Genomic DNA, 14,548 nt, shown 5'->3' with positions numbered 1-14,548 from the left:
AACTTCTCAAAGTGTGTCTTTAAACTAGAGTGAGATGAGATGAGATACACGCTCCATTTGGTGCAGTACCTCTATTATGTGAGCTCCCCCTGTTCTCTGCAGCTTTGGCTCCCTGCTCCATAGGCAGTTCTGCATTCCCCAAGATGTGTGCTGTAAGCCTCAATGTTTGAAAAGGGAAAATGAATGGAAGGAATGTCTTCTGTCTGAGGAGAGTCTGTCTTCACAGAAGGAGAGAGTAATCATTGCAAGTGTGGTAACAATCCTGGAGCCTCTTCAGCATATTTTCTGGTAGTCCTGTGGAGCCTTTCTTGGTAAGTATCTTAAATGATACACAAAACTGGCTTGCTCTGAACTGAAACTATGAGCCTGATAGTGAAGAGGTTGCTGATGGAAAGAGTGACTGTACATATGGACTGATGTGCTTAGTAATTAAAAAATAATCTTTATTATAACTTAAATGTGATAGGAAATATGGTGAGTACAAATGCCACAAAACTAAAAGAAAAAAAAATTAAAAAAAAAAGTAGATACAAAAGGACACCTTGAAAGAATTCAGCTGATGGGACAGGTGTAGTATAAAAACCATAACATGGCTATTTCACCTTCTGCAAAAAGAGTTTATATCCATCAGTAAACAAGTAAGCATTTTGCACTGTACAAAATGTACTTCTTTAATTAAAGGAAGAATATATATATTTATAAATATACAGATATGTACATTCTTGTAACATTCACAGTAAAAAAAAACAAAACAAAATGACCCCTGCCTGCCAAAGTGTTTGGCTCACATGGTTTCCTTTTGATGTGAACTGTTTGCAATATTTTCTATGTCGTCTATGCAAATTTGGATACTTCAACTGACATCTAAATAGCATTTCATGCATAATGAACACAGTACAGGAACACTCTTCTGTTAAATTCTATTCACCTCCTCTGTTAACTTAAGGCTCGTAATCAAGAGTTTGAAGCACTCGCTGCCTTTAATCCTTGCAGTGCAGGGAGGGGAGGTGCATTCACTTCCCCCTCTGTTTATTACTGCCTCCGAGGTCCACTTAGTTTGTTCTGTTCTTTATATTGAAATCACTCTATAGAAACTATGCTCCACTAATTAGAATGTATGAAATCTAATTCTGCCTGCAACTTGCAGGACAAAATGGTTTTGGGGACCCGTGCAATTAGCTGTATTCACTCCTTCTTCTCAGAATAAATAAATGCACTTTACCTTTTCATTTAGTTTTCAGAAACCTACATGGATTGTTTGATCCCCCTCATGAATAGCTGGATTAATGATGGTTTCTTGCTGGAGGGCAAGAGAAGGGAATAAAAGACCAGTGGAGGCATTTAGAATGAGTCACCAAAGTGACGCCTCCGAGGTTTTACATCAGCTGTTTCTCGAGGCAAGCCTTGTAGAACTTTCCCTGTATTTCATTACCAAGACTCAACTGAGAAAGCTGAGCAGCGTTTCCTGCCACTGGAGTGTTGCTGGGGGCACTGCATGGCAGCAGACACTTCGCTTGGGGTTCGAGGGAAAGCTGCTTTGCAGTCCTGCTCAGGTGGCCTCCCAATTGTCCTTGTTAGATACAGTATCGCACATCTCAAGCTTTCACGACAACTTAAAGGAAGTAAATACAATAGGAAAATATGTGGAGATGCCAAATTCTAAAAACCTCACAGAAGTCTGTTGAGGCTGAATAACTGCAATTTCTTTATTTGTTTAGAACCAGTAAAGAAAGTATTGTTCCTCAGCATCCAGCTGTTCCATCATGAGCTGCAATGAGGAGCCAATAGGAACCCTTAAGCTGGTTTTTAGATTTTGCTTTTCTCTAAGAAGTCTGTAAATTGCTACATTTGGGAACATTCTCATAGAATTCTTCAAAGTCTTTCTTCTGCTCCCCACACTGAAGTGCAGCTCCACCCTGCTTTAATGACTATTAAATATTAGCAGGTTCTTTTCAATCTAAAAAGCTGTGGCAGCTTCAGTTCCACGGCGGCTTCCAACTTTAACAAATTCCCGGGGAAATTTGTCCAGCTGTTCATATGCCAGTCTCCCATCTTCACCTGAATGCAAAATGATAAAGAATAGTAATGTATTATGTTGTTGTCCTAGAACATTTAAAATACTGGCCTCTCTGCTGTTAGAAAGTACTGATTGGCCAGTAACTTCTACCCCTTCTTAAAATCTATCTTGTTAGAAGGAATTTCAGAAATTACTTGGAAAAGCTAAACATGCTCTGAATGTTCAAATTATTTTTTTTTCCCTCATGTTACTTGCTTGGTCATCTAAAGCCAAACAGAAGCAGATGTGGCTTGTATGATTAGATGACAGTATCTGTACACTTGTTTTACTCTGAATGACCTATTGACCTAAGCTTGTCAAGGTCTCAGCTGCTGCTGTGATGTACTTGAGGTAAACAATGTTTATCTACTTCAGCCTTGCACAATATATCCACCTCCCACTTCCTGGAACTTTAAAGAAGTGAGTATATCCACATCTTTACTTCTATACTTCTGAAAAAGAGCAAGCAGTATGTTTGCTAAATATAATTGTGTCTTTCAACCCCTTTTTCCTTAGCTACTGCCATCTGTATGCACTTTCATGAAGATAACATTGAGCCTAGTGCGTTGAACTCGCCATTAGGAACCAAAAATGGTCTCTATGTTGTCTGGAAGAATGGCAGAGCAATCAGAGTTTTCGAAAGTGTCCCTGGGCTGCTTGTTTTATAACCTGAGCAATAACATGTTCAACAACAGACTGAATTCCTGCTGAAGTGGTGAATGAAAGAGAGCATATTTGAAGAGTCTGCATAACTACAATCACACAAGGACGTGCCCCCCCCCCCCATGGAGGAGAAATTCATGCCCAGCCAAAAGGCCAGAAAAACACAATTTTTCTGTGCCACTGAAGCACTGATGCCCTGAAACTGTACAGATTAATTATCAATTATTTCTGTTTCTCAACTTCTCCTTTGCTATCTTTCCTTTTCTACTTCACCCTCCAGACTCACACAATTCAATTTCTCTATTTTTGGCTCATTTTCAAAATGAATGATTTTTAAGAATTTGTATTTTCTGACCTGTTTGAGTCACTATGTAAAGTTTTGTTTCAATTTAGAGTCTCACATTTGCATTACTCAGGTGTCATAGATGCTGCTTTGTTGAAAAATAAAATTAAATAGTGCTCCAAATCAGTCAACTCACCAAGGGAGAGTAGGGTTTCGGACGCCACTTTTCTGATCTCTTCATTGTCAGACTGGCAGAGCGTGACCAGCATTTTAATGCTCTCAGTAGCCTGGGAAGTGCAAAAAGAACTGCATTAGCACCACACAGTACACTCTGGGATTTTTCCACAACCTTGCATGGAAATAATAGCCATCCTCTGCATTGCCCTTTCCACTCCAAGTGAAGGACTTTGGTGGAGACAGAAGGAATAGGGTTTCCCTGGGGGGAAGCATTTGGAGGAGGCATATTTTCTGCTGCTTTCTAATTTTCCTACCCTATGCACTACATACATAAATCTGGCAGACCAGCTATGTCTGCTACTTCTGACTGTAGGATGGGTGATGGGCTGTGGACCAAGGCCATAAAAGTGCCAAGGTAAGGGTACAGCAGGGAAATAAACACGAGACAGGGGCCTCGAGAATGGGTTTCCTATAAAGTATGTCAAGCTTATGCTCACCAATATTTCCATACTTCTGCCTTGCCTCTGCTACTTTGGGAAGTAAGCAAGGAATAATTCTGTTCTCTGATACGAAAATGTCAGGTCTTTGGGGAGAGCAGCTGTCATAGTGTTTCTGGCTGGCTATTTAATACTACAAGAGAGACGAGTGAAAGGAAGGGCAGGTACTGCCCCAGTGTGACAGAGGCACTGAGCCACAGAGTTGGTATCTGTATGAGCCCTGTCGATCCAAGGGGCGCAGGTCTGGTCTACATGCTCGGAATGAGGGCTTTGCTACCAGAGCCATTAAGTCTCACCACCTTGTCTTCAGCTGGTCATTTGTGTGTGACTCGGGGTAAGTCTGCACTGGGTGCACACTGGTGACTCCAGCTCGAATGCTTGTGAGTGATGGGGCCACAGCAACACGGAGCTTGCTGCAATCTGAAAAAACCCTCAGAGCTTCAGTGGGACCTTGTGCAACCAGTGTGGATTAAACTGCCTTTGGGTTACCCCATCCACAGCCACCTATCCATTGCAGAGTTCCTGTCTCTGAAGAAATAGCTTCCAGCTTCAGCTTTTTCTTTGAAGATCCCAAATGATGATACCTCCCCTCAGTAGCTTTTTTCCCCAGCCATTGCTAGTCTCACTATTCAAGACTCACTGGAGCCACACTGCTCAAGTTAAACTTGTCTAGCTCCAGTTCCCACCACTGGTTCCTAGTCTGAGTTTTTCTGAGCAATCAAAAACCCTCCTGCATTCTGCATGCAGCAGAGGTGTAATGTCCCTCACCATTGCCTCTCAGGAATGCCTGCTAGCTTCTCATTTAAGGGAGAAGTTTTTTCATATTTAAACAATACTGGATTATGTATTGGATGGCATCAGTTGTGACTGGGATGAAGTTACAGTTTAGAGCTGTCCTCCCGTGGACAGATTAGAGGGAGAAATTGTCAGTCCAAAGTGCGTCGGTCTCATGGAACACATTTTTTTCCCCCATGTCCTGTACCAGCCAGGCTTGGGTGGCTGCTGTCTCCCATGGCTCTATACATTCAAAACAAAAGTGCATTTTCCCATCCTGTCATAGGCTAGAGTGCAAAGATGGTACCAGATGCTAGCTGAAGCTGTAGTGCCCAGATGTACCAGTTATTTGTCACAAAACAAGCTGTGATCTCTCTTTTCTGCTACTGCAACTCACATGCATTAGAGCTAATTTTATCCTGGGAAAGCATTTTTTTATCCTTCTCAGCCAGGATTTTGCAGATGGATTTTTTTTTCTCTGTGAAGTGGAACTAAGTCTCCTGAAGTCAATATGAGGGGGAGGAAAAGATGATACACAAAAGATTAAACTTTGCCAAGGTCGCAGAGCCCAAGTGTTTGTGGTTTAGAAGCTTCTAAACCGTTCCCTTTATCTGAAAAAGGATGGAGCATAGCAACACAAAACAAAAACGCTACTGCCGCTGTTACTGCAATTTCTGTTTTGTTGTTTGTACCTATCAGATGTCCTTTCTGTAAAGCAAAGCCAAGCACCACTGTGTATTCCTTGTCTCTTACCTTGAGGTATCTTAGAGCCAAGCAAGCTGCTTTCTGCAGCTGGAGGTTGGGCTGGGTTAGTGCTTCACAGTAATAAATCAAGGCCTGAAAACAGATAGAGAAGAACAGCAATGAAAATGTCTGTGCCTCCATGGAGCAGAAGGGTGGAGCACGGAGGTATTGCTACCCTGTTAAAAGGAGAGCAATTGCAGCGTGCCTCCCTGACAGTGAGCATGTGGGATGGTACAGTTAACGGGGCGGGGAGGAATTCCCTACAGCAAATCCAGGCCAGACCACAAGCCGTAGATTAGTAGTCTCAGGCCAGCTTTTGGTGAGGAAAAGTTCATGTTAAAGTGAGATGCAAAATCTGGCACCTTTCAAGGCCTTTCGCCATACATCACCAAAGAGCTTTGAATGTGCCTTGGGGTACAAGAGCCGCCCCTTGAGACGGTCTCTTTAATGAAGGGGTAATAATGAACTAGTTGGTATAGACCCCAGGGAGACTTAATAATGATTACAGTGTTAGTAGGAGCTGTTAGTTTACTGCTTGGCCCTAGAAATTAGTAGCTGCTACTGAGCAGCAAATCTCAGCACCACTCAGCTGTGAAGTGAACTCATCTGCAGCATAAGGCTGCATAATACCCTCACAGAAGGCACACTGTGGTCCTTCCTGCAGGCAGTGGATCAGGTATCAGCTACACATGCCTGTTCCAGGAGAAGGTTATATTTTCCCTGAGATGCTGCCTCCAGGAAGCTGGGGATGCAGAAGAATGGTATGAAATACCAGGAGGCTGCAAAAATGGAAGATGAAGTGGGAGAGCAAGCAAAGGAGGGGACTGAATTGATAGAACGAGCTCCTTTTTCTCCTCTCTTTGCCTTCCTTCTACTACTCTTCCTCTTCCAGCCGCCTTTTCTTGTGCTCTTTCCTGACAAAGAACAAGAAGGATAGTAGGGAAAGGTCTGCCATGAAAGGGTAGAAGCCAACCCCTAATTTCTTCTTACTCCTCCTTCTCCCCTCTATTTAATTTCTGTGTTTAACCTGTCCCTGCTTGTTGCTTTTGGTATTGGTGATAGACCCAAATCTTAGCTCTCACAGCTGAGCTATGTTTGCCCAAGGCAATCCATCTGCTCCAGAAATGGTGGGAAGTCCCATAAATGGCAGATTCCTTTGGAGAAAAAAAAAAAAAAAATCTGAGACCTACATCTTCATGTTGGTGATGCTGGGGACTGTTACCTTGAAGCCTTGGACTGAAGCCAAGTCTGAGACAGGGCAGCAGAAATGCTGAAGTGTGGAAGATAGCTGGAGAGCACAGGACTCAGTAAGTATTTGCAGTTTTGGTTAGTACCTGTTTAGCGTAATGACAAGTAGAAGCAGACTGGCATAAAGACAGAAACAGACCTGCACATGTGCAGAATAAATAGACAGGATATCCCTCTGGATCAGTTTAAATCAAGCTTGGAGCAGTTATTTTATATGCACAGATATTTGAGACATACAGGTAGAAAAAAGCCATGATGACACAAGTTTCTCATGTGACAGGTGATTTTCTGCCACTTACCTTCTCCCTGAAGTGCCTGTTTTCTGCAGTTGCTGTCAGAAGCGATGCCACAGTCTCACTGACTTCATTTTTATTTTCATTGAGAAGTAAAGCCAAAGCTCTCAAAACTTCCTGCTGTGGTGGAAGGTTATTGGAGTTTATTTTGGACACATTTTGCTGCAGTTTTCCATCTTTCACTGACTGCAGAACCTGAACCACAGATGCTAGAAGTGCAAGAAAAAGGTCCATGTTACTTCATCCTCTCAGTATTTTGGATTGATCCTTTCCTCACTAGCAATCCTTGATTTATACTACACACACAAAGGATATGAAAAAAATCCCCATCTGAGCAACTGGAGCATGGCAGTCTGCATGGGGAATTGTCTGGGCTTTAAGCTGGGCCAGTTTCTCAGACATTGTTCAAGGGAGGAGATGAATAGATGGGCTGTGTGGGATAGTGCAGCACTTACTCCTACCCAGAGCTAAAGGCCTACCTGTCTAATCTCTGCTTTCTGCTGGAAGAGGTAAATTCTCACTCTAACAATTGAAACCAAAAATCCTTGTCAGTGTATTGGCTTCCAGAGCATCTTTGTGAGAGCTCTTCCTGGATAGATTGATGTCTGCCAACAAGAGCCAGGGCTAATATGTTTCAGAGGTGAGCTGAAATGCCATTTTGCTTCCAGGCTTTTGAGCAAAAGCTCCCTAGTATGCCCAAATAAAAAGGAAAACTAGGCGAGGTTCCTCAAACTCCCTCTCAAATAGAGAAGAAAACTTGGCTTCCAGGAACTGCAGTCCAGCACACTTTGTGCAGCATCTGCTTCTCTCTTTAGCTCTTGGTGGCAGAGCCTGCAAAACTCTTGAGGTGCTGTGATCCCTTGGTTCCTGAGAATTGCTCAGCACTTCAGAAGGTGTCTCCATAACAGATGGTGAAAGAGCAAGACATCATCTAAGCTGTGGGTACAGAACACTTCCCAGACCTTGGGCTCAGCCCACCACCATCAGCCATTTCCTAAAAACAATGCTTTCAACACAGTTTTTTTCCTGTTTGAATATGGAAATAGAAATGACTGAGGGTCTGTCTTCATTGGCTCCTTTCCCTAGACATGTACAAGTTCAGGTGCATTCACTTAGTAGCCAGGGCACTTCTTTGTCTCTTTTCTCTCCTTTTGCAAAATCAGCCTCAACCGCTTTGTGTTGAGCACAGAAGGACAGGCATGTACTCCCTAATTAGCCAGCAGAATTTATATGCCCTACCTTCTTTTGCGAGCTGTAGCAAATAGCTTCCAAGGTCATTGACACTGTGGCTGGCAAAGTAGTTGTAATACTGAAAGACAGTAATGGTCTCAGAGGACATGCTGGAGTAGAGGACAGGCTCCGTCCGGTCCAGGATCTGAGACACCAGGATCCTAAAGACTGCAGGCAGCCATGGACAAAAGGACAGATTAGTGAGAGCAAAAGATGCTGGCAAAATCACACAGTGCACTTCAAAACTAGAAAGAAAGAACTGAATCTGCGAGACCAGGTACTTCCCCATGTTTCTAAACTCAGCTGGGATTAGGTTAGAAGCTGGACAGGCCTTCTCCCTGTCTAGGTCTCACTACCAGAGAATATCTTTGTAAGGATGAACCTCTGCCAGTTTACAGGTGGTTAGTGCAGCTTCCTGTGCAATCCATACAGCATCATCTCCACCTAAACAATATCCTGAATTGTAAAACCTCTCCACATGCACTGCCTGTTTCACCCTCACAGTGCCACTGAGGCACGCGAGACGTACACAGAGGCAGGATTTGGCTTTGCTATTTTTTATGTTCCTGCATGAGTGTGTGGCATGCAGAAAGCTAGTCTGCAGCAGTGTCTGTGAGAGCCGTGGCATGGAGCAGAAAGGAGAACACTGCCCTGCATAGGCATCTACAGCACAGGTGCCCACACCTGGGCAAATCAGCCTCCATCCCCATTCTGTCCAAGGGAAAGCTAGTCAGTACAGCTGGAGTTTTAGGTGTGGTACATCCCACTCAAGACAAGAACCTCTGCCCAGACAAACTCACTTGAATGTGGATTAATTTCATCCCAGTGCACTGTATTGGGGTGGGGACATTATACAGACACACAAAATTAAGTGCAAGGATTCCTGATTCACTGAATCACTTACAAACCCGTATTTGGGAATAGACTTACTTTCTGGTTAGCTTATAAACCTCACCTTTCTCTCCTAGTATGATCTGATTATTTGGGCCAAAACTGTTTCAAGAGTTGTAACATTAGTTTTCAAATGAGATCTTGGAGCTGTGGCCAAACAGATCTCCAAGGGGTTGGAGAACAAAGCTCAGTACACAACTCTTCTCCATTTTGATGGCTAACACAATTTTTTGCAGCAGTTTGTACCTGTTTCTGCAAGTCCTGGACACTCCTCGTTCACAGTGGTGGCAAAATTGATATCCAGCTGCTTCATCATCTTGTCTGCAGAGGTGTGATACACTCCTGAAGGGCCCGTACACTTCATCCAGAAAGCCAGCAGTGACAGCTTCTTGTGGAACTCTGGAATTGCTGGAGAAGACAAAATGAATGATAAAACAAAGCCATGCTGGAAGCATTGATTTTGAGAAAAGATGGTAAGAGTGGAGGAAATCTCACCCTATCCCACTGATGGACAGTTACTGTTCCCTGGGTTTCCCTGAGCCATTACCTTCACAGAGCACAACCGTCTGCTACCCCACGTTTGTAACATGTTTTTTCTGTTTCCCATTGTAATTGACAAAATTTGCTCCTGATCCAACTCTTGGCACTGATGTCTCTTCCTTTTAGATAGCACAAAATACTAGGGGAACACCACAAATGGTGTGCCCAAGTTTGGTCCCTGTCCTAGCACTGCTCTGTGACTTCAAGTAAGTCACTCAATTTTTTCCTCAATTTTCTGATATAGTAAATACACCTTGTAGTATTTACCTATCCTGCCAGAGTGTACATAATGGTAACTATGTGTTTGTCAAACTCTTCCAAGTATTAAAATAGATGCAAAAAGAAAAATAACTAAGCAGTTCTCCACAAAGATGACTAAAAATGAAAATGTTCAGAGAGTTGTATTATGCCTCTGATATTGTAATGCAAATCCTGCCTTTCCTGAGGAAAGAAAGGTGGAAGAAGAATTTAGGTCTTCAGAGGTGGTAGCATCCCCACCCCATCCCACCAATGACATCTGTCCATCTTCTGCACATCAAGCTGGGTAAGAAGTCTTTTCTCACCTGCATATTTCTGGATACCAGTGCTGAGGACAGATGGAGGTGACACCTGCCTGCCTGTGGTGACTGTTGCACCTCCTGGTGACCCTGAGCCAGCCCTTACTGCAGTGGCATCTCCTGCACCGCTGGCAAGCTCTGCGCAGCGATTATTTCAGCAGACACACACGCCAAACAAACCCTTGTCAGAAGGAAACCCCCTAAGCTCTTACCATCAGTAAGAGAGGTGATGTTTCCCAAGTTCTCAGTGCTGATCTCTGCAATATTCTCCACCACAAGGATCTGCCTGGACAGCTTATCCAGGAGGTCTCTTGTCACGAATGGTGTTTTACTGGAGAACACAATTTGCTGGTGAAGAGAAATGGGAAGAGACAAAAAGGAGTCATTGAACCAAAAAAACCCCCAGCCTCAGAAAAAACCAAAAAACTCCAAAACAACTCAAGTGCAATGACAAATTCATTGCCTGGAACCACAGGATCTCCTCAAACTTAAAAAAGTTTTTAGTCTTTGGGATATTTTTTGGTCCTGGTTGATAGCATCATTCCTTGTACCTTCAATATCTACATACAGATCCAGACACCTGGGTATCCAAGCAGCCATTTGCATAATTTCTGATTTATACACTCTCCAAAGCTAAAGAAACCTGTCACCATAAGACTTAAAGCCAGACAAGAATATTAGTCTGACTTTCACACAACATAGGCTGTAGACTTCCAGGACATCCCTGCATAGAGGAAGACCACATGTTGCTCTTTCTCCATTCCATTTCAGCTCTGATCAATTACTTAGGTGCCTTTACTAATTTTATTAATTAATTAACCCTTGCTAATACTCCCTACTGCTGCTGTCTGCATCTTCTTCAGCAGTAAATAATGTTCATATCAAATCAGCTCTGTGTGGACGTAGTTCAAGTTCACCCCACTCAGCTGTGTATTTACTGTGTACTCTTGTGTTGAAACCAAAAGCCTCCTTTCTTCTCACAGTTGTGAGTCAGCAGAGTTTCCAGCCCAGCACTAAGGGTGCTGGAATCAGGCTCATGCTCTATGGCTTCAATGAGCCTTTGGGAAAATAAAGCTAATTATATCTTAGATGAAAGAACAAAATAATTGTAAAGAGAAAGTTGCAGCATGTTTTGATTTGTCAAGAAAACCCTGATGCCCTCACTTACTGGATGTTTAAATTCACATTTGCTGTGCATGGGCTCTGAAAAAAAACTACAGAAAAATTCCTCTAGTTGTGAGCATGAACTGACAATTTTGATGTCCCAGGGGGGCTGTCTCATGCTGCCTTCACTGTGTCTGTTGCAGACAGAATTTCTCTGTCTCGTGCAAAAATTCATTTCTGCTCTTGAATGCTGCAGCCTCATCTGGGGCTCAGTTAAACAATGGGGACAGGGTTCCTGCTTTACCTCTGAAGACATGGGCTGCTTTAACTGGGGGCTGATTCCACTGAGGACCTCCCAGCGAAGCCAGCAGGAGTTTGTAACCCAGAGCAGGGGCTGCCCCTGTCCCCCACTGCCCTGCCCCTCAGCCCTCCTGGGCAGCTCGTGGCAAGTGCCCCACAGTTCACATGCCAGGTCTGCTCCAAAACAGTCCAGGATGGAAACAATGGAGGCACATCTGGCTGGGGTGAGGGGGTCACCATCCTACCCCAGCATGGTGTCCATCCCAGCCCTGCGCTCCCACTGCCTCCCAGGAGCAGCGCTGACCTTGCCAGCCTGCTTGTACCCATGCTGCAGGCAGGAATGATTTTAAAATAAATGCCCCCAAATGAGGCAGGCCTGGTACCTGAATGAGCTGGGTGCAATACTGCAAGTGCTTAACTATGGTTATATCGAGGCTGTCGTTGCCTGTGGTCAGGGGCAGAGGGCTGCCAGCCACGCTGGTGCCCACGCCCGTGTCCTCGGTGAGAGCTTCGCTCAGGTGGCCTCTGGCTTCTGGGTGCTCCGTCCTGTAACTGGGGAGGAGGGAGGGAGGAGGAGGTCAGTGCAGAGCCGGCTGCTGCCACAGCAGACACACACCCACACCCCCCACACTCACACACAAGGTGATGAGCAAAGAGCACGGCAGAAGAGCTGAAAGTACCCAGAAACCTGGTGATGAGCACATCATATCACAGAGGAGCAGGGCTGCCCTGGCTGGGTGCAGGAGGGACATACCCATCTAAGGGATAGACCTGTCCCCTGACTGGCTTGCCTTAAGTGATGTGATGCCCTCAACAGCAAGCTTTGTTAACCCGTGGTTACTGTCCCTTGGTGGTGACCGCTTTCTCCCATCTGTGATGAATCACCTGCCCAGTTGCTCTGGATTAAGCACCGTGACAATTTGTACCTTCTCAAGCACTGAGCTGCTAATAACAGTTCTGTGCTTTCTGAGTCCTCCTCCTGCCAAATTTAAGGCTCACTGCAGAAGGAAAGGAAAACCACTGCTAAACTAAGAGACATGATGTTTTCATATGCTGTTTTAGACACAATGTGTAGAGCTTATTTTGCCAATTGTTTCTGAAAGTGTAGAGCTAGTCTTACTGTGTTTTAAATCATTATTTCCAATATTGTCTTGCTGTACAAATGATCCTCCCTGTGTTTAAATGCAAAGCCTGAGGTCAGTCCCCAGATGGCAAGTGTGTTTGGCTACAAGTTCAGAAGTTTCAACACTTGCAGTCTTTACACTGAGTCACACACTTACACATCTAAAAATGGAAGCGGGAATCTGCACTGTCTGGGATGAGCCAGAGGGGAAAAAAGAAATTTTAATTTCTATTTTAACTGGTTGAAGCTAGATCCTCAAATCAGCACAGACTGGACTGAGGTCAGAGTGCCAGTTTAGCAAGCAACACAATTTCCCAAATTTTTTTCCCACCAAGTCTTATTCTGGAATGAGGACATGAGATGATGGGAACTGCATGGTGGTTGCTGGTTGCATTCAAATTGCTTTAAGCAAGCTGTGAGTAGTACAGCTCCCTGGTTGGAAAGCACAGGGTGTGAGGGAACTGTGTTCCTTTCTTTTTTTCCAGCTCTAGTGCCGCTTACGTGCCTGCTGGGCATCGTGTCAGCTCAAAGGATGCAAACATGCTTTTAAGATCTAATGATTGAAGCACAGCATCTTAAAGTCACACCACAATGGCAGGCCACGGCACAACACCACAGCTTTTTTGTTTTCTCTTTTTTTGCTTTTTTTTTTCTCAGAAAGACCAAAAGTGACGAAAGAAGGGCAGGTAACACGCAGGGCCATGAACAGAGTACCAGCCATCACTCTTACATTCCAAAGGAAACCTACATCATGCTGCTTAAATCTGGCCCTGTGTTACTGTTACTGACAAGCTTAATCCACTGCAAAGACTCATTCGGCTAGAGAGAAAAGACAAAGGGAGGGGGGGAAAAACCACAGAGGAATTAGTAATTACATCCAAGGAAAGCCAGGTCCAAACCTATGTCAAGGAAGAGGCTCTGCCAGTACTGATGTCAGCTTAATTTAATTAACCCTTCTCTTGTCTGGAGGACAGACTGCATGTATTTGAACAGGGGGGAAAAAATGGTCCTGGAAACTAAAGATTTTGTATGCAGCAGCCATGGGGAGCCCTCTGACCCTAAAAGTCATCAAGGATTAGTCAGTCTTCCTTGAATAAATTGTGCACCAGGATCCCCTGTTAGTGACAAAGAGCCAGGGTGTCAGTTTGGTGTAAGCGCAGCTGGCAGGTACTACAAACTTACCTATTCTTCTCAATCTCAGTATCTGAAAATACCGAGTCTGCACCTCCTCCACCATTACAAACCTCCACACCACCACCATCCTCATCATCAAAGTCAGAGGTGTTCAGGAAATCAAAGCTTTCTAAAGCACTTTCAACTGTTAGACTTAAACTGGAGGACCTGCTTCGGCTTACTGCTGGCTTGCACTGCAAAGGCAGAACGAACCAATGAAAACCCCAGATATTAGCTACTACAGAAAGATAAGAAAAAACAAAAAAGGATAAAGCTTAAAACTTCAAATTCTTCATTTTATTTTTAAAACTTCATTTTATTGGGTGTTTCATTTCAAGCCTTCATATTCATAGCATATACAATCAAAGCCTGAGAACTGGGAAAACCCTTCCATTCCTCCTCCCCTCCTCATGCTACCCACTCTCTTCCCCAAAGGAAAAACCTCAAAGGTAAAATTCAATGTGTTTTATAGAAATGAGAAGTACTTCTTGAATCCAAGTTTCGCAGCTCTCGGCATTCTCCAAAAGGAATGACGGCAATTAATGCAATGGAAGTTGAAAGGGGAAGGCACATTCCTTAATTGCTGTTCTAGCTACAGAAGCCAATTTATACATATCCAATGGCACTACCTGATTTATTCCAGATGTAACTCCAACAGACCTTAGCCAGGAATGAATTTGGTCCCTTATCTGCACATTTTTTAATGGAATGAGAGGACTTTTGTGGCCTTTGAAGCCAAATGGATTATCAAGGAAAAACCAATAAGGCATCAGATTCCTAGATGACAGAGAGAGGCAGTATTGTAACTCAGAAACTAACAGTGCTAGAGAGAGGGGGGAAACCATTCCACCTCACTGCAGGGAAGAAATGCAAAGGAAACCTTGCTGTTGCTGTA

General features: G+C 44.0%; 1 protein-coding gene across 1 annotated transcript in view; it reads right to left on the bottom strand.

The window, feature by feature from the left end:
• Positions 1-1,681: 1,681 nt before the first annotated feature.
• RIPOR2 (RHO family interacting cell polarization regulator 2) overlaps positions 1,682-14,548 on the bottom strand; it is a 50,702-nt gene continuing 37,835 nt past the window's right edge. Inside the window, exons 14-22 of the mRNA XM_082298068.1 lie at positions 13,663-13,847; positions 11,741-11,909; positions 10,166-10,301; positions 9,103-9,264; positions 7,975-8,133; positions 6,742-6,944; positions 5,204-5,287; positions 3,199-3,289; positions 1,682-2,058 (exon numbers count right to left, since the gene is read on the bottom strand). Coding sequence (XP_082154194.1) covers positions 1,958-2,058; positions 3,199-3,289; positions 5,204-5,287; positions 6,742-6,944; positions 7,975-8,133; positions 9,103-9,264; positions 10,166-10,301; positions 11,741-11,909; positions 13,663-13,847 — 1,290 coding nt within the window. The 3' untranslated portion in view covers positions 1,682-1,957. The remainder of the gene's footprint in view (positions 2,059-3,198; positions 3,290-5,203; positions 5,288-6,741; positions 6,945-7,974; positions 8,134-9,102; positions 9,265-10,165; positions 10,302-11,740; positions 11,910-13,662; positions 13,848-14,548) is intronic.

Source organism: Coloeus monedula (assembly GCF_965178545.1).
Source record: "Coloeus monedula genome assembly, chromosome: 1".
Taxonomy (NCBI): domain Eukaryota; kingdom Metazoa; phylum Chordata; class Aves; order Passeriformes; family Corvidae; genus Coloeus; species Coloeus monedula.
The sequence above is the reverse complement of the archived record's forward strand: the minus strand, read 5'-3'. Positions and strand labels throughout refer to the sequence as shown.